General features: G+C 41.8%; 1 protein-coding gene across 1 annotated transcript in view; it reads right to left on the reverse strand.

Annotated features, from left to right (window-relative positions):
• PSMD1 (proteasome 26S subunit, non-ATPase 1) overlaps window positions 1-25,084 on the reverse strand; it is an 82,992-nt gene extending 57,908 nt beyond the window's left edge. The window contains exons 1-16 of the mRNA XM_026071006.1: window positions 25,051-25,084; window positions 23,308-23,351; window positions 22,148-22,221; window positions 21,744-21,913; window positions 20,345-20,550; window positions 18,795-18,938; window positions 18,084-18,310; window positions 16,783-16,843; window positions 14,929-15,057; window positions 13,963-14,051; window positions 13,193-13,271; window positions 11,869-12,042; window positions 10,777-10,888; window positions 9,944-10,140; window positions 9,243-9,338; window positions 8,640-8,704 (exon numbers count right to left, since the gene is read on the reverse strand). Of these exons, the coding sequence (XP_025926791.1) occupies window positions 8,640-8,704; window positions 9,243-9,338; window positions 9,944-10,140; window positions 10,777-10,888; window positions 11,869-12,042; window positions 13,193-13,271; window positions 13,963-14,051; window positions 14,929-15,057; window positions 16,783-16,843; window positions 18,084-18,310; window positions 18,795-18,938; window positions 20,345-20,550; window positions 21,744-21,913; window positions 22,148-22,221; window positions 23,308-23,351; window positions 25,051-25,084 (1,901 nt within the window). The remainder of the gene's footprint in view (window positions 1-8,639; window positions 8,705-9,242; window positions 9,339-9,943; window positions 10,141-10,776; window positions 10,889-11,868; window positions 12,043-13,192; window positions 13,272-13,962; window positions 14,052-14,928; window positions 15,058-16,782; window positions 16,844-18,083; window positions 18,311-18,794; window positions 18,939-20,344; window positions 20,551-21,743; window positions 21,914-22,147; window positions 22,222-23,307; window positions 23,352-25,050) is intronic.
• Between the last annotated feature and the right edge of the window lie 603 nt (window positions 25,085-25,687).

Below are 25,687 nucleotides of genomic sequence, written 5' to 3' on the forward strand. Positions count from 1 at the left end.
CCTCCCCCTTCCAAAAAACAAAAGGCAAAAAAGAAACCCACAAAAAAATTAGAATCACACACCCCCAGCCGTTACACTACCCCCAGAAACTGAGGCTCAAGAACTTCAGCTAATATCAACTGTGGTGACATAAAATAGATTTCAGGAAACCAGTCTGAAATCATTTAGAGTTCTGCAAGTTGTAAGCCTCCAGTTCCCACCTCACTGATCTTGTATTCTCCAAGTGTAAAACTTCTCCTAACTGGTTCACGCTTGGCCACGCTAGGATCAATTTTCAAATGGAACAAAAATACACTTAAATAATCCAACGTAAAACAAAAATCAAGGCACTGAAAAGATAGACTAATATTATAAAGCCGTTTGTTCATGTGCAGGACGCATACTGGTTTCTTATAGTGCTTCAGGAAGATGTCATTTTTCTACACCATTTTCTTATTGAGGAAAAATCCAAAGCATTGCAAGCTGGAATGAGACAGCAAAAGCACTACTCCATAAATCTCCTTCTGGGCTGCCATACCTATCATCATCCTTAAAAGGTAAAGTAATGCGAGCACAGTAAACCTGGTAAAGGCATCCTGAACAACCTGGGATGCTGGAGCCCAGCGAGGCAGCATGCTCCCCAGCGCTCTGCTGGCTCTTTGCCACGCAAGCTGGAGCCAGGAGTCCCAGCGTTCTGGCTAGTTCTCGGGACTTATTAAATATCACCATGAAGCATTAGATTTCTTTCATCATTTTATTAAAAGACATCCATGTACAGCTGCCGAGAAGCATTCCTTGTTCCACTTGCCCTTCAGCTCTTTAGGTAACTATCAACATAGCAAAAAACGACAGTCAGCAGAGAAGTAACTTACTTTCATGTTTTTGCTTTGGCATTTGACATCATGGTGTTTACTGTCAGTGCCAGCTTCCTTGAGACAAACTGTTTTCTCCAGTTGCAAGGAGAGAGGCTTTCGCTCTGCAGAACAGGAGAGGAAGCTTTTTTCTTTTCAAGTAGGAAGCTAGTTACAAAAATTGACGACGTGCTGAAACTTCCTTTTTTTTTTTTTTAATAATTCATGTCAAGCCCAATTTGTCTAGACACTGCTAAGATTCCCGTCATCAAGTCATTCGAGTCCTTTCCAGCCCCTGAAAACCATCATGCCCTTAAAAATTAAGAGCCTCTTGCACTCTGAGGGATCCTCTCTACAAATGCTCTAGACAGGTGATAGCAGCTCATTTAAGTCTCAAAGGCATCAAATCCCACACAACAAATGAACCTTTTATTCTGCGACATGCACACACATGCACATCAATATTCCCTAATAAAATCCTAACAAAATCAGCAATTCTTTGCCCCCCCCCAAAAAAAGTTCATCAGTTTTATTTAATGGCTCAAACAGTCTCAGAATTTTTGATGACTTAATTTGAAACTTCGTTTGCTGAACAGTATTTGTAAAGCAAATGTAAGAATTTGGTCAGACAAGCAATTCAGTTATAAAATGCACTGCTTGAAATATTTATTATTCAGTTAAAAAGCCTTTGTGTTTATAGTCTGAGAAACTGAAAAAAAAATTCCTGGAATTTAGGGGAAGGCAAATATACTAGACTGGTTTCTCTCCCTCATCTCATACACACTGATTTAGCGATCTTAAAATCTTCATTAGGCTTACTATAGGCAGTACTTTTAGGCCCTGAGGAGACAGTGACTTCTTGAAGGAACACATCTGAATTTTCAGTGGGGCGGTAGCAAGGCTGAAGAATCTACCTCTGATTTAAACCAACCATATTCACCTACTTGCCTGTGTAGGCGTTCCAGTTTACAGTAGCACTTGCTGAGATTTTCAAAAGCACCCAAGTGATATAAGGCACGAAGCCCTATTTTCAAAAGTAAACAAACTCTCACACATACAAATAGTCTAAATGAAAGAAGAAGAGCTGGCAAAGAACTCGTGCAGGGTCTCTTACTGTGCTGTTTGAACAAATTAATGCATTTGTGTAATCTGGTTGTTACAACCACAATTTTCATGAGAATGGAGATTGGTTTTGCCACAGATGCCAGGGAAGTCCTCTGATGCGCTACATAACCTACGATGTCCCACAGGGCTTTTCCTAGTGTCAGATTTGCAGATAAAGGAGGCATTTTCAAATCTGGAGTTCAGTGAAAGTCTAAGGCTTCTTCTAACCATAAAAACATTTCTGTCACTATTAACCTTCCATTCATTTACAGGGGCCCCTGTTCCCCTCCATCAAGAAGGCTGAAGACAACAAAGATAAAAATGGACTGGAGGGTAAACAAAACCCTTTTAATCTTTTCTATGCAAGAATTAACAAGCAGGTATGTTATGCTAAATTCCTTTCCTTCACAATTAATAYGCTGAGAAAGTCACTGGTACAGATCACATTAAAACAACTGTTAGGCTCGTACTCAATTACCTAGAAAAGCTGCCATCTGCCTTCTGCACAAAGGTAGGCTATATGAGTTAAAGAAAACAAACTGTCCAAGTCCTGCTGGAAAAAAAAACGAACTTTTGTTTGCTTTAAAACAAATATATATATATATATATATATATATATATATATAAAAAATCAAAATACCACAGGCTATGTAAACACAAAGAATACAAAAGCAGGAAACGGTACTATTTTGCTTGCATTATCCTAAAAGGATGAACTGAACAGAAGCCATTCACAGTTCTCCACCTTTGGGTAGCGTACACTTAGCAGCCGAGACTAAGTCTTCCTTTCGGGACGCTCTAGCGGCTGCCTTATTCCCTCTCTTGCCCCAACGCCTTTCCCAGCCATATCACACCAAGGCAGCAGCAACACCCCTGTGCCTTAAGGAACTTTTTGCAAATCCCAGAGAAGCAGCAAGGTCCTACTTTCTCGTGATGTTAGGCTCTTATCTCCCTGGACTTACAACCGCGATCAGAGCGGTTAAACCTTTACTTTGTGCTTTTAAGCACTGCTGCAACCCATGTTGAAGCCTTCTCCCTAAGCAGATTTGTTATAATCTTTAAAACTTCTACCTCATTTCATGTATCAACTAAAAGTGTTTAGAAACACTGCAGCATTGCTCTAACATATAACAACATAAAAATAAACCTGACTACATAAACCGATCACCTCTTACTCTCCAAGACAAAGATCAATTCATGATGTAAAGTTATAAAATTTAAGATAAAAAAGCTTTCCATTTTGAAAAACTAAAACACTTAAATTTAAATATGTTTTCCACTCCATCATAACCCTCTATAAAACGCAAAGGGGGGAGGGAGGGAGGGAGGGAAGGAAGAAAAAGAAAGGCTGACCAGAAATCACAAGTACCGTAAATGCTGTTTTCCAACAGCAGTGATAAATATTTTAGAAACCACTTTAGCAGAAAGGAGGACTAATACATAACATCAGTAATAAGTTAAAATTTGTAGTCTATGATCGTTGGCAATAAATAGTAGCAGGACTGGGAGAACAGAGAGATATGTTACAGTATTCAAGTATATACAGCACTTTTCTTCTTGCTATTTTACCATACAGCTTTTTGTACAGCCCTGTTATCCACACCCCAATCTCCAAATATCTCAAGCTTTATTCACGCCTCTGTACTATTCTACAATAATATTTTACTTTAAAAGCATCTCCTGTAAGATGCAGTCATTTTTAAAAAAGAAAAGATGTAAAAAGTCTCAGTTTTTTATGCCACACTACTGTCCCGCTAGCTGTGGGGAGAGAGAGAGGAGGACAGTTTTGAAACAATTCTCTTGCACCACAGCATTTTCTGACAATTTAATACTGTGGCATAAAACTGTTGAGTCAAAGAATACATAACGAATGCCTAATTTTTGTATGATAGTAAGCTGAAGGGGGTAAAAAGCCATACTARGCCCTATAGCCAACAGCTGTGGTTTTGACCCCCAGGCTGCAGACCTGTGGACTACTTCTAAACAGTCAGCAAAAATGCAATTAAGAAAAGTAGCGCTGCTGTCAGTAAAYGTCAGTTGGTACACGTCCCACTGGAAAGCTTTACGGAGCTCACAGATTGAAAGAGGTTGAAATCTCCAAGTTACCTTTGTGCTAACTGCCAGGCTCTGGTTAGGCTCACCCTGCAGCTCGAGCAGCACGGGGGCCGCTGCTTTGCTCCTAGCCCAACCTGCCTGCAGACTTTCGCACAAGCAGGCATCCAGCAGCGAGGCGTGGAACCGCTACACCGGCATTAGCCCCAGCTTCCCTAATCCCTGCATGACTCTTGCACCCTAGACGATATTTTGAGCAAAGCAAACACAGGATCTGGTAGTGTTCCTTGCACGGCTTACCCTCGAGGCACCATGGGATTCACTGAGCAAGCAGAGCTAGCAATCCTGCTGCAGGAGTGAGAATTGCACTGAATTTTCACCTTTGCTCCAGGCAACAAAGAACAGCTTTGGAAAAGAACGCAGGAAGGAAAATCGTGAACACTGCGGAAAGAGAAATTTAACGATTTTAATGTGATCTGGAAAGATAAAAAACATTGCATAGAACAAAAAAAAAAAAAAAAGAAACACATTGCTACCAATTTAAAGAGAACCATAACTACGGATTGTTTTCACATTCTATGTTTTGGGGTTTTGTGGGKTTTTTTAACCACTTTGCAGATAAAAGAAAATAGACACATGCAGACAGATGTATGTTAAGGACAGTAGAGAGTGTTGCAATGAATAGCTTGACACCTTTCGTAACAGCCTAGAAAATTTAATCTTGCAATTCTTCGGCAAAACTTAATAACCTACACTAGAATGTCCCTTCTAAAAAGGCATCCAAACCTTCATTCACACATTTTTAACAACAAAGCAGCCATACACATTCTTTCATAGACTTTTTCAATAAATAGTAAGTGCAAAAATTTTAAACACGGTCTGTGCTTAAAAAAAGCGAATCTCCAAGTTACAGCCTTCAAGATGTTTCTTTAAATCTCATATGTCAGCTTTCATTACATTACGTTTGATCATATTTTATTCTGATACTGTGCTGCTTCCATTAACTCTTGCCATAAGGGCCAAGCTGTGCTCTTGAATGGATACAGGGCTGCATGCCTGTGCTGGCAAGGGACATTCACTGGGTAAACAGGGACAGTATGGCCTTACAGAATGGCCTGTTACACAGACATATTGAATTACCTAAAAAAAGCTGGCTACGAGAAGCTTAAGACACTATTAGTTGAAATCCAAGAGGAAGAACATTGATTCACAAAGAGCTGCAACAAACAGAAAACAAGCTAGCTATTTAGGAGACAAACTAAATTTGCGGGCTCCAGTTCTGTTGCATTCACCAGCGGTGGCTTAACAGAATTACCACTCTCAGACTGAATCAGCTCCACCCGTATCTGGATTTTACTCTTCCTACAGGAGGAACAGGCAGAAGCCAATGCCTGTGCATGCCCCTGCTGCTGCAGTGCACAGCTCAGCAGATGAACTTACGCTGCCAGCACATTCAGTTCTACAGCAACGGCATGAATCCTCTAGGAAAAACATAGATTGCATTAAATTTATTCTCCTATTTCAATCTTGACTTCACAGTTCCCTTTCTGGAACCAAACACAAAGAATTCAATTTGACCTCTTCTTACAGCAGCTTCAGTCATGTTTCTGCACCTAAGATGAGCTGTATTTTATCCAGTCTAGGGCTTGGCCCACTGTGTTACAGTCCTGCTCGCCTCCCACTGCAAAATACTAAATTCAAAAGCACTGCATACCTGGCACCTGACTCCTGACAGTATTTGATAGTCTATTCGTGACTTTTAGGACTAGTAAATCCAATTAGCCTTCAGCAAATGACACTCCTAAGAAACTGATGTTAYTTCACTCATTAATTCTTACAAACTTAAATGACCCCCCTGCTCTTTACGCTTCTGCAAGCCTGCAATGTTGAGATGGGCCCCAGCACGCAGCTAGCACTAAATAGCAGGTTTCACCAAAGGGGAAAGGTAAAGTGAAACCACCCTTTAGATCCCTGCAGTGAAAGACAAAATTTTCTCCTAGGCACTGAAACGTGCCTTTTGGTTTATAACCAGAGAGAAGAAGAAAGGAGGCAATATTTAGAGGTGGGCCTCTTTAGACAGAAAATCTCTTCCATCATTGCGCATGATTGCAGGGGCCTGGACTAGACAGACCGAAGGCTCCCTCCGAGAATGATGTCCTAAAGCAAAATAACTGATAACGTACTTTATAAAAAGCTACCAAGTGAAAAGGCTTAGCAATCAAAATGCAAAGCAGAAACCTGCAACAGAAGTTAAAAGAAAAAAAGGAGCGAGGGACAAGAGAGAACAAACCTGAAGCAGCAAATCAGTACTTAGTACTCCTGAGAGATACCAGCGCATGGTAACTGGTTTAGCACAGAGCTCTGAAAGCTTCTCATTTTGGTAAGAAATTATCAATGTCCAATTATGTTTTGYGTTTATTGAGAAGAAAAATGACATTGAAATCAGAGATCAAAATTGCTTTGTCACAACCTCTTTGGAAAAAAGATCCCTGAAACTATGGAAGGCCTGTGTGGAATTTTCCTTCTGTACACAGACACAGAAGCCAGTTAAACAGACCCTTTGGCTTCAGGAGAGGAACAGATCGCTGTGTAGCAAGGAATGATCTGGGCTCAGGAAAGCAACGGAGCAGAAGCTCTTGGGAGACTCCTGCTGCCCAGAGAGAGACATTCAGAGAGTTTCATTTGTAAACTGTGTTAAACTGCAGCCAGAACATGCTTCAGATAAACCAGAATGGAGCAGAGCAATTTCTAAACAAGAAGCAACTTGGTTAACGATACATTGGCTGGTAGTATCGGTAACCCAGTTTTTGGATTAACAGTTTTAAGCACCTTTTACGGGCCTGCTTTTCAGGATGAGTTAAAAGACTGCCAACAACTCAAAGAAGATGCGAACAAAGATCTTAAAGACTATCCATTTAAAATTACAGCCCTGGACTTTGGTCCAAGTATGCACTGCCTCCTCTCAGACACACTCAAAGGCTGCTGCTTGGCTCCGTGCTCAAACTGCAGAGTCCTTTATTAACAGATGAAGGCAAGGATTAGACCTTGGTGAGCCTTCCAACTCCCCAGACATATTAAAAAAATTAAAAACAAAAAACAAACAACAACAATAACAAAACCCAACTCTTACCTAGGGACCTGCAGAGCATACCTTCAAAATATCGCTGATAGAGAATGGTATTCACTTTAGAGAAGCAAGAAAAACAGCACCACTAGCTGTAGAACACATGCAAGCTCAGTAACCTGTCAGGGCTTAACAATGGATACTTAAAAAAAAACAACCAAAAAATGAAGATTATTTCAACACCCTCCTTCAAGTTAGTTTTGGAGAAGTCACAGCCTCCAGGTACATTTTAGACAGCAAGCAGGCAGACATATTTGTCTAAGCAGTGCTGCCTTTAGGAGGCCCGGCACAAGCACTGCATATTTAATTTTTAATTAACCCTCAATCCTGCAAAGATCATTTTTCCATTCTATTTGTAAACTTCATCTAAGTCTATTCAGACAATTAAACCGTAAGTCCGGAAACCTACAGAAAGGCTCATTAAGCATCTGCTGAACACTTAAAAAGTCACAGCTGACTTAAAAACAAAATAAAAAAACCACAGTATTTTAACAAACACGTAATAAACAAAATGGCACTAAACAAACAAAAAAAATCACTCTCCTGTGATAAGACATCCAGCTCCCTTGAGGCTATGAATGGTGCATAYGCTGTTTCTGCAAAAGCACCCAGAAGTTGGTAACAGGCCTAAAGACATTTAATTTTCCCTGATGTGCTCTGTTTCTTAGCGTTAATGGGACTTCTCTCTCACATGCATAAGGACACTATAAAGTTCATGTAACACTCAGTTCAGCAGCTCTAAGATATCCCTTCTTCCCTATGAAATATCAAAGGTTAAAAAGCATTTAAGTGAACTTCCAAGGAATAGGTTGAACGAGTAAGTAAAGTGTGAGTTGCTGGGTAGCTGCTGGGAGGAGGTGGCAAGGAAAAGCAGTAGCGAGACTTTAAACAAGCAACACCATAATGAGATGGTACAGCAACRTGACTCCTGGCAGCAACAGATTCTTCTGGCTCCTGCTTTCTACAGCTTCATCTGGCAGGAGTCATTTCTCTACCACTCTGTCCCATAGCACTTGCCAYGCTCTCCCAGAGATCCCTCAGCAGAGTATTCCCCAGTTTTGGAATCGTTTGTTCAGTTCACACACTTCAAAAAGGAAAGTTAAAGCTATTAAAGAAACTATACAAAAAAGTTGTATTACTGCATGATGTACACCCAAGAGATCTGTGAGGTTGTTTTTTTCATGTGAAATTTTATTCTGTCACTATTATTGTGCTAGAAGGTTGCATTTCTATCCCTCACRGTACAAGCCTACACACCGTTTTTGAAATGGAATCTCGTTCTCTGTGCTTATCACAGCAACAAACCAATGCTCCCTCTGCTCCACAGTCGCCCATTAGGGCTTACCACCGAAACCAAGCCCAAGGCTTCTAATTCTGAACCATGTTTTATTCCCTCTGTTTTTTGACTTTTCAACCTCCATTTAGTTAGCAATCAGGTCAGTTAACAACAGCAATAGCACGCACATTTCCTGGAAATACAAGAGACATCAAATTGAAGGCTGTGAGAGTGACAGAGGAAGATACTGTACCTGAACAGAATGAAACCAAGTGACTCAACAGCTGCCCGCCTCACGTCATCATTCACGTCACTCACCTACAAAGGGGAAAACAGGACATTCTGAGCACAGTTGAAACACTTGACTCTGCAACATTTTCAGCCAGGCATCCAGGGACACAAATTAATCAGGAAGACAAGATTATAAAGAAAGGAAATTAATGATCATGTTCAACCTTAGCCGAAACAGACCAGCTCCCACTGAAATACTGTGACTGCAAGCCTATCAAAGAGAAGACAAATGCCATCTTTTACAGCTTATGTTGTTTTTCTTCCAGCCTGTTATTATGCAGGTTATACATTGCAATCCCATTATTGAGTTACTATTATCAATTTTTAACGGTTTTCTTTTTCGTGATACCAGGGTTAACATTCTCTTGCTGAAAGTCTATTTATCTTAATGTCAGCAGACCATGTTATTTCAACTCACAGTATTAAGGAAAGCTCTCATCTCTTTACAACCTCTGCTTTGGACCAGAACACTAACACTGAACACACAAAGCCTGTCAAAGTGATGTGCTTACTCTCTCTCACCACAAACTTCTTGCTATGTGCTCCTGAAGCCCACGGTACTTACAGCCACATGCAGCAGGCGTCTGATAGCCTTGTTGTTCCCTGAGCCACAGTATGCCATAGCAACAGTGTACATGCCTGAACGACGGAGAATCGGATCCTGAAAGAGAAAGCATCAAGCGCCAATATTTAATCTTTATCCACAACAGGATTCAGTAATTCCAACTTTAAATCTGTTCCACTCTTGAGCTTGGAAGCTGCAATTAGGCAGTCTCAATGCTTTATTGTTTCCTTGTGATTCTTAGGGACAAGTAAAAGGACAACCACCAAAGCAGGGATGTTAGCTGGTAATTTCAGGTGGACAGGAACTTGCTATGCCCTAGGCTGCCAACGAGCTTGTCGGGCAGAAATGTTACTTGGTGTTTCTTAATCCGTGTCTGCTATTGACTGCCACTAGATCCTTGAGAATGATCCAGCTATAGTGAGTTTCACCTGTTTTTAACTACTGCACGCTGTTCTGCTCCTTGTTGCTGCTCACAGGGTTATTTAGACTGAATATCAGGCCAAGCTAATACAAGAGTCAGCGGCGTTGTTCTTGTATTTTTGGTCAGGCTGAAACAATCTGTGAAATGGCCCCACTTCAGATCTACATAAGAACTTCCCTGGTGAAAACAGCCAAGCCGCCTTAGCTGGAGATTTCAGAAAAGGACAGGAAAGACACCTCTGTAACAAAAGGGCCTGGCATTAAGACACAGTCAGACTCACCTTATCTCTGCAGAGACTCTCTATGAGAGCATCTGCCTCCTCCATCCTCCCGTACATCACCAGAGCAATTCCAACAGCAAGGCCCCGCAAAATCTTTTCATGCTGGGTTTCCTGTGCGTAGCCAACCATGTCCTCAATAGCCTGAGCATTTTTAGATCCCAGCATAACCAATCCCAGTGCCAGACCAGCTGCCTCCCCTGCATAGCACAGAAAGGCAAAAATCAAACAAACTCAACTCCAARAAGTAGTAAATATTATATCCAGAGAATCACACAAGGTATAGGCTAACAGACCACTTCTGGACACTGCCATGCCCAGCAATCCATTATTCCTGGGCAAGTGTACTTAAAAAGCCAAACCACCAGCCACAACTTAGTATTCTTCCCTACCAAGTTCAAATTTCTCTTTCTTGGACCAGCAGCTGCTTAGATCATTTTCCTGTGAACCCCAGCCAAAGCAGCAGGAACCCCACAAGTGTCTCCAAGGCTGGCGCTCTCAGCCAGGAAGGGCACATGGCTCTGGAGAAGAAATCAACCAGGCTAAATAAAAGTATGTGACAAAGAAAATAGCAGAGCAATATAAAAAACTGCTTAAAGACCTAGCACACCTTACCAGAGGCTGGCACAACGCCAGAACCCAATCCTGACAGGACCTCTGACCATTACTGCAACATAACTAAAGAACCATTGCAGGTCAGGAAAAGGTCAGTTGACAAAATGCATCCAAGGCAACCTAGAAGTGATCTATGCTGCTAACAGACAACCTGGAGAAAAAATAATCAGATGACCGATAAGGCCCCAGATGGTTATTTATTTTAAATGCAGAACGTTTACCTGTCACTGCATCATCCTGGTAGAGATTTGTTTTCAGCAAATCATACACATCTTGACGTGCTGTCCCCATGGCAGCCAGACCCAAACCCAGGCTGCCACCATGTCGGACAATCTAGAGAGAAGCACATATATGTTTAGACATCATAAAACAGGGAACAATATGGCTTCAGTGGAAGTAGGCATCTTTCCATCAACATAAAGCTGCAAACTCTTAGTCCCAAACCTCCCAAAATGATCTGTTGGCCTGTTAGAAAAAAAAAAACACTCTTACTTTCTCAAGCAGCTACTCTCTGATCAGAGAGGCAGAAGCTAGAGCAAAAAAGGCAGTTCAAAGGCCCACAAACAAGGAGTGCCAGAAACTTTCCACACAGCATAAGGAGACTTCCTAAAGTATCTTTAAGCTCTTTTTCCCCACTGAGTGATTTATGTAGTACCACAAAACTGTGCAACGGGTAAAAATTGCTGCTCAGTAATAGTATCTGAATGGAAAGTTAAATCAGTACCCACTTACACAGCCTACATCCCCGTTGTGCTCTAGCAACGGATATGGGAAAGGCAGTATACTTGCAAAAGATGAGTGGGATACCCTCACAGAAGTTTTGAAGATGTGGCCTGAAATTTCCAAAAGAGAAGGAGGGAACATAATGGGAAAATGCTAATCAGGAAGCTATTCCAGACTTAAAAGGATACTTTTTGTAGATTTGAGTGGCAATTGGTGAAGAACTACTTTTTTAAGATGAATTAAACCTACTGTGCAGCACAAGATTTCACTGACTTATTCCTTTCATAGTTAAGTTKTAAGCAAAAACAGTGTTTGAATGCTGCAGGTTTACCAGCAAAACAAAGTAGATATATAGGTAGTAAGAAAAATGAAGCTAGACTCACTGTCAAACACATAAGAACTTCCTAAAAATTTTACCTGAACTGGTAGAAAGAGGTTGTTAAAACCAGACCTTACATTTAAGACTCACAGGAGGCATATCGCACCACTGCTATAGTCTTGGTTATTTATTACTCCCACTTCTTAACCAGCTAGCACCCTTCTAGGTACTCCCAACAAAACCTTGGTTCATCACTGAACTCAGTACGTACATCATTACTGGCATTCTTCAGCTGGTTCAGCAAATAGTCAATGATGTCCCCACCATGGTTAGCATGAATGAGACCCAAGGCGTAGAGGCCTCCACCTTCCTGGTAGGCTGACCCTGGGGAGGTGTCCTTGGGTAGGTATGTTGCCATTAGCTGTAGTGCTTCTTTCTCATGACCCTGCATGTCCAGTGTCCAGCMGGAAGGGAAGATACAAGGCAAGTGAAAGGTGAAAAAACAGCGGATACAAATGCTTTGCTGTAATATTTAAACAAATCAGGAAAAAACACATTATAGCCATCGTTTTCTACATCAGCCCTCCACAAAACCTAAAGCTCAGCCTTTCAGCACTGCACGGTCAGCAAAAATCCCTTCCTAACATTTTATTCCCCTCAGTACATGACTATGCGCCAGTCACTTAGTCACTGATGTAAAGCAGGACAAATTTGGACATAAGCTACATTGTTTCATTTGCTAGAGCATTTTAAAGAGTCTAGGCACGCAAGCAATTACAAAGGCTTCCTGCTATTTTAGAGCAGCTTTAAATATACCTTCCCTATGAATTAATTTGAAAGAAAATGACTGCTGCTGTCAAAACTTTCTGAAATTTACTACAGTGAGGAGTTTGGTACTCTTACACAGCCAGGAAACACACTTAGAAAACACTTATCTGCAATTATTAATAGCTAGAAGCCATCAACCCTTTGTAACTTGCAAAGAAAAGGAAACAGAGCTAGAAAATGAAAAAGAAGAAAAAGAGCTAGGAAAAAGACCAAGGAAAAGAGAAGCCCGCTCTGATGCTACAGTAGCGAAAAAAAAAAAAAAGAAAAAATCTAGCTTTCACTAAGCTATGCTAACTCTCTTCTAGTTCAAAGCCTTCTAACCAAGACCAAGGCCAGAAGCTGTCAATCAGAGTTGGATTAAAGGTACATAAATCCATCCAGCAAGAATCACTTCCCACTCAACAGCCCTCATAGGTGTGTTGTTCACCATGGTAAAGGCATAGCTGGGATGCATCAGCGAAGCTGCATGCAGCACTCATTTGTAAGCTCTTGAATTCGGATTAATTGCAGTTGAAGGCTCTCTCCTTGAGCCATGTTTTCCTACCACCTTTTTGACCATCACCAAAACATACATTAAACTATGCAGCTATCAGTCGAAACGGACTTGATACAGACTGTTCTTTAGCACAAGGACACAGACTATTTTTACAGCTGTGCCTCGTAACAGACTGGGTTAACTGGTGCCATTCACAATCCCTGCTTCAACGTTTTTAGTCCTCTCTAGTCAAGACTTCATATTGAACAGAGGAGAATGAACGCATCATTACCTTATGTATGACACCCAAGCTGGCAGTAGCAGTAAACTTAGCCCAGTTAGTGGCCCTGGCCAGCCACTCCAAATTGTCTCTGGAAGACAAAAAGAGAGAGCTTAACTAAAGTTTTTTGTACAGCCCATCCCTCCCCCTTGCAAGCAACATTTCACAGCGCAAAGGACTACTTTCAAACCAGCAAATAGCTACAAAGGCAAGAATGTCAACCCCCTTTCCACTTTGTACCTCCCTACCCTTCAGCAGCCCTGATTTTGGGCTGGTAGTAGTCAAGTTGCTAGATACCTGACATCTCACTGAAGGATGGAAAACGATTGCTCACTATGCAACCTATTAGCTCTGTTTCGAGCTCTGCAGGAGAAACTCAAGAGCACTGGGCCCCTTCCTTAACTCCCTCATAAATTCAGTCCTGGCCTTTCACTTTTGAGAGTCAGTCAGTAACAGGCACTGTCAGTCTCTACCAGAAAAGATGCACCATCATCTCAGAAGTTCTCCAACTAGCAAAAGAGAACAAAAAGTCCAGATATCCCCTCTCCAAACTGCTCACATGGTTAGCATTCAAATAAAACCAATTTATGAGGCTAGAGAAAAAGAAACAATTCCAGCCTCTTCCCTCCGACCTCCACATTAGTTTTCAGATCTTTTGCTCATTGTTCTCTAACCCCATCAGAGTTCTGCAACCACCCTTTTGGAAATATCAAGCTAAGTAGGGCAACAATGTTGTTCAAACATCGCTAAATGACACTGGGGCTTCCTTGCCATAGGTTTACCTAAGGAACTGGTCACTGGTTGTACCACAATGCATGAAGGAGTTTGCTATAACCGTTGCTGTATGACACACGGAGTTCCTCACTGCATCCTGAAAGAACAAAACCAACCAGTATCACCAGGCAGCAGGAGACAAACCCCAGGTTGCTTAACCTCCTCACCAGTACACACAAAAAATGGGTTGTAATTAGCTTCAAACTAAACAGCAATTTCCCTTTAATCAGAGTTAATGGGTTGTTAATACATTCTAATACATCTTCAACCCATCTTTCCAGTGCAAACTAAACATTTGTATAAGTTTCTGTCAGAGGCACCATTACTTCAGTTGCAGCTTAACTGGAGAACTCCTTTCTGGTTCCCAGAACTGAGCACAGCAGAGCACGTGCTGCCAAAGACCTTTCCAAGCTATCCCTGGAATGTTCTGCAGAATCAGTCCCAATTTCCAATACATTTTAAAAAAAGAGCCCCCTGAAAGAGATGAACCCACTGACAGCCACCCCCTATCATTTTTGCTGATAGCGTGCATCACATTTCACATAAAAAAATTCCCCAATAATTGTTTGGCTTAAAGGAAAGAGAGAGGATTAAAGATTTAGCACATAGGGCTACCCAAGAGCATGCTCAAAGCTGTGGAGCTGTGTCTAATTTACCTGTAAGTTTTCATTTACCTATCCCCGAGTAACATTTTCCAAAACAAAACCAGTTGCTCAAGTCACTAACACTACCTACATTACAATATCCCATCAGTTCTGTCTTCAGTGTGGAAATATTGGCCTCTGAGCACACATCAACAAGTTCAAGTTTTAAACATTAATTTATCATGACCAAAACGCAGATTTTGGTCCTCAAGATCCAGGGATGCTGTGCTAAGACATAAAATGATGTCCTAAAATGAAAGCAGTGAGGTCAATACAAACACAGGATGACTCAGATGCATCCAAGACAACCAGATTTACAAAGGCTCTTACCTTTGTGTTTTTGAGGATCATGAGGTCTGTATTGTTGTTTCGTATTAAAAACTGCAGATGTAACTCAATGGCCATTTCCCCACTTAAAATTTTAATCATTTTTGAGATCTGGTCCTTAGGCTCTGGATTCTTCACATGCAAACAAAAAGAGACAAAAAAGCATGAGAACCCAGCTAAAGCTCTGTTAAAATACAGTTCTTGAGAAATCACTCTGGTATGTTCCCGTCACACTCCAAAATCTGACAGGTTTGGGGACTAAAGCAACATTGTTTCTTCCCTTGCTGCCCAAGCCCAAATCTCCCAGATAATCAAGTCCCTTCATGCACAAGAGCGTGGATGGGAGAAGAGAATCTTTAAGGAGAAATGTATCCTTTACTGAAAGCAAAGGATACAAGTGACATCTGATATTCAGCAGGCTGCTATGTTTAGTCTTACAGATAAGACGAGTCTCCTGCAAGAGGCAACCAGTTTTATAAATGTGAACCTCTCTTTCCTTGGAAGTCTTACGAAGAGGACCACAAAACCACAACACTTTGCATGACCAGGCTGACCTGCAGCACCTTCTTGTGAGCTAACAGCTTTAGAACAGTGGCTAGTAGAACAAGGAATCTCTAATGTGCTCATCTTCCAGAGCTCTTTGAGAAACCTTCCATCTTTCCTGCCACAAAGCAGTTTCCACAGTTTTAAGTCCCAGCTCAGGTATCTTCTGAATAGGGTGAAAAGTACCTTGCTGCTCTTTTTATTGGCATTAATTTATAAAGACTAGCTGAGCGTGACCAGTTTAGCCCTTAAGCTTATCTTCTCAGTTCTTTCCTTGTGGCTAGCACCCTGAATTAGGGGAAAGCTCAGGAATGTTTCTGGCCACAAAGATCATTTTATGTGCTTGTCCCTTGGCATAGCCAGCAATGCCAATGCAGCAGAAATTGATTCAAAACACTTGACCCTCACAAAAGCACTGGTTACAGGTTCCTTGATGTGGCAAGAAACTTTATCCCCTTGTTTTCCTTGCGGAACATAATTTCAAGCAAACACTTCTGCTTGCCCTTAATTGAGTAAAATTTTGCTCTTTTTAAGCGATCTATAAGAATCACTCAAAAATTTCCAAGTCTAGTTGCACACATATGCCCTGAAGAAAAAGCAAACACCTTTGGCTTGGGTTTTATTTCCCTCTCTGGTAGCTTTTCCTTTCCTCAACATTAGAAGCATCAGAATTGCTTTAGCTATTCTGTATGCTGAAATGCAATTGTATGTGCATGTTGGAAGTGAACCTGCTTTCTCCGATGCTTAGTAAAGGAAATTAAACAAAATGATTTTAACCAGCTGGCCCAGGAATGCAACAACCATGCCAGCCAGAGGCTACACCTTCCTCCTTCATGGAAAAGAAACTTTGTTATTTCAGCATCCCTTCCTGCCATGCCTGGAGAACAGCATTAGCCCTATCCTCCAGAACTACAGCTGGATTTCAGAAGAAAAAAAAGCATCAAGCTGATTCATCAGCTAAGGGTCTCGGCAGCAGTCAAATTTCAGGCCCTTTCTTCTGTGATGAATTACTTACTTCAACATCAATAAAAAGCAAACAAACAAGCCAGACCTTTCTGTTTTGCCCCCTTTTTTCTGGGCTCAGTAATACCTGTTGAAATCTACCCACTTCCCACTCTCCTCTAATTTTCTGTATCTGAGCTGTTGGACTTTTAGACTGTGAGTTATTTGGTCCTCAGAGATCATCTGTCACCTTGCCTCCAAGCAAGACAGAAGCGGAACTCCATTTCTCATGAGCCGACCCCATCCTAACCCTGGAGATTCAAGCAGAGTGCATAAGAACTAAGCAAAGCACATTTTGGTAATGGCACTCACAATTTCTGCAGACTTCCCTGCACAAGTGCTTCCTGGCTTCTCTTCTGCTTCCATAGCATCACTGAAATAAAATGAAAATGGAAAATGTAACCCAGTTCACCACTCATAACTTACCAAGCACTATAATTGTGGCTAAACACTGTTCAAAAAGAGTAGCCTGGACTTGTTTCCTGACTGAAAGCAAGAGGACTTTGACAGTACAAGGGCTGACTGTTTGGACATCACTGCCGAAAAACAAACTCCTCCATAAATCAGTTTTCCAGGGACTAGAAGACAAAGGCGAGGAAAACGCCACCCTCTAACTCTGTCTAGAGGGGCAAAACAGGGATGCTTGTAGGGAACGAACAAGCAGAGACAGATGAGAAAACAGGGTCAACAACTAAGCAGCAAAGAATTATATCCTCACTCAAAAGCCTTGAGCTCACCCCTATCAGGATGGATGCTAGCGTGTTGAAATGGAAACCAAGGATATTAAGAGGGTGCAAGGGCCAGGCTGCATACAGACATGACGGCTCTGAAGAGCAAAGAGCAATGGGAGCATAAACTTCTTTCACAGTGCCCTCAAGTTAGGCATGAGCCTTAGCCTGGATTGGCCAACCCTCTGAAAACAGAGGTTTAAGACAAAACTATCTATGCCAATTACTTGTAAGTAGTCAAGAAAAGAAAAAGTGATGGAATAGTTAATGCCAGCTTTAGGTATGGTTTTCATAACAGGGGCTTCCTGCAGCTAAGAGCCAGTGATGCAGAGCACTAAAATTTTAAATGTCAAGCCTTTAACAAAACCCAGACTGAATTTGAACTAGCTTCCTCTGCTGAAGGGACAAGAGGCTCTATAACATCACAGTATTATTTCTGAGCTCTCCCTTCCCACCAGCAGACAGCACACCACAGCTGTGATGTCAAATCGAACCTGCACATAGCTGCAACGAGCAGTTTGCTTGAACTCACTCCTTCCTTAGCGCGCCTAGTTGCTGCAAAGAGCGCACAACATCAGAGTGTTCCCAAGCAACTCGCGCTATGGCTTAATGAGTTACTACTCATTAGCTGAGCCACAGTAACTGCATGACTGCACCATGCCTGCCTCAACTGCAAAGGAAAATGCATTCGTTTAAACAGCAGTGGATTCTGGTAACATGCAATTTTGCCCTGAGTAAATAGCACCTCTTGTCTATCAGCCTGGCTTAAAGGAAGGGAAGTAACTCAATTGCTTGCAACAGGGTGTTCCTACACAGAACAGGCAGCTCCATCGGAGCGGGACTGTAACTGAACAATTCCGCCTCTTCTCAGGCCAGTGTTCCCACCTGTCTTTCTCTGATCCAGGGATAGTACCAGTGTTGGTGGATCCAGGCACTGAGGCAATGGGAGTTCCCACAGTGCGGAGATTCTGGATCACAGAAGACAAGAACTGCTGGCTAGCACTTTCATACAGATCAAAGCAAATTTGATAGGCCATCAGAAGGTTGTCTTCCTTCACCAGCTTTTCCAAGATGTCGCTCACAGCCTGTGGGTCATCCAGGAATATCAGGCACTGAGGGGGAGGAGGGAAGAAAAAAAGAAAAACAAAACAAAATAACAAAACAGGAAAAGACATTAGATACTTCAGAATGAAAAGGCAATAACACCTGAGGCCACACTCCATTTCTCCGTTCCCTTATCTCCTGCTCCCATGGAACATTAACTTACAGAAAGAAAAAAAGTCTCTCACTCATAGAAGATACCAAGAATCTTCAAAGAGTTTTCACAGGTCACTTTAAAAATGAGACTAAATATTAAAAATTCAAGACCCTTGCAGTCTTTGAATGCGTTTCTGTCTCTATAAATTGACCAAGTGTGCAGTATTCCTCTCTCTTTTTCATGCTAATCTCCCTTCATTATATGTTTGGAGCATGCAACCAGGAAAAGATATTTCATTTAACTGAATGAAAATCAGAGACCAGGTWAATGTTGAGTCAAATACATCTAAAGAAGAGTAATTCTTGATCAAGTTTTAAATAGCACACTGAACAGYTTACCTGGCACACATTGATGAAGTCTGGTTTCTCCAGATTCATGTAGATTTTAACTAGAACTCTCAAGACTTTATTACGGAACTGCTTATTCTGCATCAAAGACATACAGAGCTTCAAGCTGTAGGCTAGCATYCCAGGAACATCATTCTGAAATGAAATTAAAGGATATCAGGTCTAGGTTTGGACCGACAGATGATGCTTAGAAATTAAAATAAAGCTACCTCCTTTCCATTTAATCAGGGAGAGCAAAAGATATGCACACATACAACTTCAGAGCTTTACTTTCTCTTTTCAGAAAATCTCACAGGCAGGTGTATTGTGGCTTAAAGAAAAAAATCTACCAGAAATGTACAGGGTCAACATTCAATTCAGTAGTCAAATCTTCAATTTAGACCCAAAACATGAAAAAGATTAATTTAAAAATCCAGTACCAGTTTCCCCGCACCTTCACCTTTCTTGCTAGAATAACCACCTTGAATGCAGTGAAATTCACTGCATTAACACAAAACGTCAACAAAATGAACCATGCATCAAAACTAGATCCCCAACACACCTATTTCTTGCTAGAGACAGAAGCAGATCTGACCACTAGGCTTGGAAAAGGTAATTTGAAATAAGGGATTTATAATGGGCAAAAAAAAAAAAAAAAAAAAAAAATCAGTAAATGCACAGGACAACAAACAGAACGGAGAATGCAAGATGGCGACTTTATGATAACCACTCTCATAATACAGAAGTAGTACACATCCAAGAATACTGGAAAGCTGTTAACTGAAAAGTGGTAAAGTTTAAAGGATTTAAACTACGAGGTCTGGCATGTTGGGATACTGCAGCGTAGCAAGATAACACACCTGCTGAACTGCTGCAAGCGACTACAGGCATGGTCCTGCTACAGTTTCATGGTAACAYGACTTACCTTAAACTCTCAGTGAAAGAGGCTTAAAGCCAAATTGTGCTGCCTTGCTATTAGGGCAGCTAAGACTACACATAGTCACATCTACTGAAAGTCAGAGCAGCTCACCCAACTAATGGAGGGGTTGGGGGGGTTATTTTTTGTTTTTTACCTTCCATAACTGGATCACTTCTCTAGCCCTAAGGATCCCTTCCCACTCTGAACTAGAGCAGATGACAGACAACAAAATAAAACAGCTGTACTTGCATTAGGTCAGACCTAAGTCTATCTAGCCCAGTATCATATCTCTGGTAGTWGTCAACACGGGATACCTAAAGAACAGGGCACATAGCCAGGCTTCCTGAGAATATTCTCCTAGCAACTTGCAGCTCAGGGATTTCTTAAAGCTAGGGGTCTCTTTGTACTTGATAGCCCTCAGTGGCTTTGCCTTCCATGAACAAGTTGAATGCCCCCCTCTTTTCTTTTCTTTTCCCCCCTTTTTTTTAACTGTATAGTTAAAAACTGCCCACACCTAAATTTTATCTTTTATTTGCCCATACAAAACAGGACAAGTTTCAGAGCAACATGGATCTCCCACTTCCCTTCCTGATCTACACCTGGAAGAGATGAGCTAGATGCACCTCCTGTCTCTTGCACCTACCGATTCAAGGATGGTTTTCTCAAAGATATCCAGCCTGCGTGTCTCTAGAGCAATGCCAATGGCCTGCTTGTACTTGTGGTCATCCAAGCATCGCTGGAACATTTTGTTCACAATCCCTTCTAGCCTTTCATCAACAGGTTTCTTCTCCCCTTCTGGCAGCTCTGCATTCTCCACGCACTGCTTGGTATAGTGGTCGATACATTTTGCTGAAAAGACATTAAAAATATAGAAAAGAATTTCAACTTCCRAGATGTTTACAGTTTTTACACAGGTTGCAAAAGTGTCAGAGACCAGTGAAGAACAAAAATAAGCAGCCACTGCATAAAATATTTAGATGACTAAGTATGTAGGCAAAATCAACAATTCAATCACCTACGTCTTGTCAAAAATCCATCTTTCTAGTGACATTGAAGTCACCTGATTCAGTAAAAGATGACAGTYTGTACAGATTTACCTAGATACTTATATCTCTCTCAGAAATCATCCCATTTTAAAACAATTGCCCAGAATTTCTACTTAAAATTAAATCACAGCCAGCACAAATTTATTCTGAAACTATGGTAAATTGGTGTTCACCACACCCTTCACGTGAAGGGACTACTATACGTATACATGCATTCTACCAGCAAATACAGCATATATGAAACTGCAGAAAGGTGGAGCGCAAGAACCATTTCTGTAGTCAAAGATATAAACAACAGTAGAAGATACTTATATTATCCCCTAACAAACTCTGATTTTAGTGCTGGAAACAAACAGATATTTTTCAAATAGAATCAGGGGCATGATCTCTGTTCAAGTGGCAGGACATTTTAAATAAATGAGGAAACAGCAGTAGACTTCCCAGATCCACTGAAAGCACTAGCTGGGGAGACTGAGGCTCAGCCTGAGTCCATCATATCACGTAAAGGCAAGTAATATCAGATGAGACTTCTAAAAAGCATTCGCCCTATATATGCATTCAGCGTACGATGTGCTATTTTGTTAAGGGGAAATAAAAAACGTGTCCCCTTCCCTCCCTCAGCTAGCCATGCAGCTACTCTTGCTAACTGATTATTTCCAAGGTTAGGCTGACATTGGCAATGATATTAGCACACAAACGAGAGAAGGGACAACACACGAACACAGCAATTTCAGTTGCTATCAGAAACTCACAATGGAAAAAAAGTTAAAAATAGGAAAAGTTTGCCAGAACTCCTAAGTCAGCTCTATTGCAAAATCTCAAAGCATGGGGAAACAAAGCAACACTGAACTGGAAGAAAGCAGCTGCAGCATCAATTTAGATAAATACACAAAGAGGAAGAGGAATTTGGAGAAAAGCAGTTAAAGTAATGGGAATTTCAAAGTTACAGTAGTTTTGACAATTGAGAGCTTTTCTTTTGCAGCAACTGTTATTTACCAATGATCGTCTCCACATATTCCGAGTTGTCGTTGACATTGAAGAGGTCACCCGCTCCCAGGGCATAGTTTAGGGATTCTTCAAAAGCTCCCAGGTGGTAAAACACTTTGGAAGCAACTAAAGCAGCAAACTGCCGGCTCCGAAAACCCTCATCTTCATAGAGAACTTCACTGAAAAGGAGAAAGGGAAGAACATCAACTCCGTGTGCTCCGTTCTCTTTAAAGCCACAGGACAGCTTGATTCAACTTGCATCTTTGGGACTACAGACCACTTAAATTAGTGCTTTCTGGAAAACATGGAGCTGGATGCTGTACTAGCCAGTATCATGCAATTAGAACTACTTCTACTTCATATTTCATGTTCTTTTTATTCCTGCAGTGTGATGCTTAAGTGTCTTTTCTTACATTTTGTCCACTGACTCGGAGATTTCTGCCCAGAAGTCATTGACAACAGCATTCAGCTTGTGAAGAGCAAACTCCTGCAGAAAATAATAGAAAGTTATTTTATATAAAAAGCTGCATTTATTAGCTTTTCTCATTAAAAATGAGTCCACCTAAGACTAATCAGATAAACACTGTCCCTCTTAAAGAGCAAATTCTACTTGAAAAGATCTTTGCAAGCATTCACTACTCTTTGCAATCCCCTTGCAAAAAGGAAAGGACTGCTCATTTATCAGGTAAGACAGAGAGCCCTTCCCATGGTCTCTCTCTCACGACTGACTGGCCAAAACGCCTGATAGTTGAGATTCCTTAAAATACAGAGTCTTCAGAGTCTTCGTGGCAACCTTTGCATAGCACACAAGAACTCTTTGGCCTGTGGTCTGCACTAGCCGATATGATTTAACAACTTGCGCGTGGCACTTTAGCAGATGAACAGTATCTGGACTAGAATCATCCACATGTAACCAGTTCAGAGCAAAGGCAGGGCTCATTCAGATCTATCCTCATCTACGTCCGCTTTCAAGCGGAACAGAATTAGGGAACTACAGCTACTACAAGATGCATCTTCCCCTCCTAAAACACGCTATGTTAAGTGTGGTCAAATGACTAGCAAGCATCATCAGTAACCTGCCACTTTGGTGGGGGGTGGTATGGTCCTATGGAATCATATACTTTGTGGACTGTAAAGTTTCTATTGCTGTTTTCTTCTCCTACCACTAATGTGCTTTTAAGTGAAAAACATAACTTTGATTATTTTGTTTTACATATCTAGTTATGCTAAAAACTTGGGATTTTTCTGGCTTTGAATTTTACAGTCAAAATGCAGCCTCTGAATGCAAGTAACAAAGCCCCACCACCATCAGAGAACTGGGAACTTCAGGGAGTAGAGACCTTAGCATGTGAAGCTGCAGTTTGATCTATGTTCAAAATAAGAAAGTTTGCCATCTGTTACCAAGTTACGTAGACCTTTCCTTTCACCTTTCAGGCTGGATGGGATCTGAAGCCAACCTGYTGCTGCCCAATCATTACAATTGTTAAGATCCATTCATTTCTGTTTTTAAACTCTCAACATTGTACATTTGCTGTTATTTGCTCCCAGATGTAATCAGAAGTACTGAGCTTACCTTGAGCTGTGGCTCCTCTTCATCCAGAAGAGAGATAATTCCAGCTGCAAAACAAGATCATTATCTATTTTGGATTCTCTCTGTTTTAGAAGCAAACATGTGATTCAGTCCAAAAACAACAGAGCATGGAAGAAGGCTGTTTCTGCAATGCTGGTTTAAAATTTTCAGTATTAAAAATCAATGATCAGAGCGAATCTTGTATTAAAAATGAACATAAAACAACTCAGAGGTTACAACTGTGAAGGTGCACTCTTTATAAAAGATGTTCCTTCTTAGAGGAAAATGTTTTAGACAGGAACTCAAAGAAAGTGTTTTTTACTCCCAGCTCCATCGCTAGTCTGCAGGCTGCTTTATGGCTAATCACTTCCTCTTTCCCTTGGGGAAGAGAAGGTCATGTCAAAGCATCCTAACTCCTTTTCATACCAAGGAGATAGGCTTCCTATCTCCCAGCTTTACCAAGACTTCTGACACCGTCCCAGCAACACTGATACAAACAGCTGAAGAAACACAGTCTAACTGAAATAACTAGAAGAGGGGCTGACAATTATTTGGAAAGCTCTATATGAAGAAGGGTTATAAATGGTTCATTGATAAACCAAAAGGATGCAACTGAAAGCAGGGGGAAGAGGATCTGCCCAAAGTCCAACCCAATCCTTACTTTTAACCTTCCACCCATTATACAGATCTATGAACTTTTTTAATCTGCAGAAGACATCAAACCRGAAGGACCAGCAAGCCTACTGGAGAGCAGAATTGGGATTTTAAGAGATCTTGACAAATTGGGGCAGGGAGTACGTGCGTGGAGGGAGAGTCTAAAAATAAACAAAACAACCTCCCCTCCCCCCACACACATACACGATAAAATTCAAGAAGGAGAGAGCACAGTCTAAAACTAAAATGTACAAATGCAGAAAGGACTCAGTGATACAGTGGATTAGGATGAAACTTGATCATAATATCACGTGGCTGCAGTGGGAGGCAAAGACCCGAACGTCACGCTGAGATGTGTGAGAGTGCTCCCTGGCAGGTATATGAAGCAATCCCTCTCTCTGTTTGGCACTGATAACCCTTAGCCAGACTGCCGTGTCCAGTGCTGGGCACCRCGTTTTAAGACAGCAAACTAGAGTGTCCAGAGCAGAGCAAAAAGAATGATGAGATCTAGCAATCAGGGCTTATAAAGGTTGATTGGAGGGTTTGTAACTGTTCAGTCTAGTGAAACCTGAGAGAACTACTGAGTTCATACATGTATAGAGCAGTCACCAGGAGAAAGAGAATAACCTGATCACCGTGGCAGATATGAACAGCCATGGTAGTAACAGGCTTGATTCGGAGCTTTAAAGATTGAGGTTTGATGGTAGGAAAAGTTTTCTGACAGTAAGGTCAAGTTAATCATTTTGCCTAAGGATTTTGTGGAATCTCCATTATCAGAGATTTTTGAAAGCCATGTTAGACGCACATCTGTCAGAAACAGCCAAAGAAGCACTGAAGCAACCCTTGGGTAGGGAAGGTAGATTCAGTAACCCTACAGTGCTCCAACTGTTTCCCGAAACTAGACTCCAAATTTACGATTTTTATAAGCTCCTGTATTTATCTGATCTACCAAGAAGAAGAAATCTCACTCCCCTTCAACACACTGCTCCTACTTTTTCAAAATCCTTTTAAAATGAATTTCTAATTATCTTCAGTGAAAATAAGACTTCAACCTGAGACAAAGTGTTCAGAAAGAGAAAGCTACATGCTGACCACTGTATTCTTTCTCTTGCAAAGCCACAATCATAGTCGAACATGAACTTCCATTCCAAGTAGTTCTGGAAATACTTTTCCTGTTTTCCTTATACTGTGAAGCTCTCAGCAGAGCTCATCCGGAGACAGTGTTTACCTTCTCATTCCTCACACAGTTTTTAGCCTGGACTCTCTGTGCTGTCTTTTCCTCTGCAAGACACTTGCATTTCTAACCTCCTCCAAAGTTCAAGTCTGTAGCTTCCCCCTTCCTCCCTGTAGCGCCTCTTGATCTTACCACCTGCTGCTTTTATGTTTCTTTAGCATTAGTTGCACCAAATATTTCAACCCTCGTTTGCAGCGGCGGCACAGGAGCAGCCGGTGCTCGCTAGGGGACTGGCTCTCGCCCTGCTCCCGCAGCCGGGGGATGCTCTCGCAGAGCCCGGCCGAGGGCCGCGCCGGGAAGGGCAGGCAGAGAGCCGCTCCGCCGCCATCCCCGGGGCGAAGCTCCGTGCCCCGGCCCGGCCCGGCGAGGAGCCCGGCTCAGCCGGTTCCGGGGGACGGGCCGGCACCGGGCAGCCCCCCTCCTGCCCCCCGCTCCGCGGCGGCGGCTCGGGCTCAAAGCGCCAGCCGGGGCGAGCGGCTCGGCGGCGACGCGGTC

This window comes from Apteryx rowi, unplaced genomic scaffold (genome assembly GCF_003343035.1).
Source record: "Apteryx rowi isolate R43461 unplaced genomic scaffold, aptRow1 scaffold_32, whole genome shotgun sequence".
Taxonomy (NCBI): Eukaryota; Metazoa; Chordata; class Aves; order Apterygiformes; family Apterygidae; genus Apteryx; species Apteryx rowi.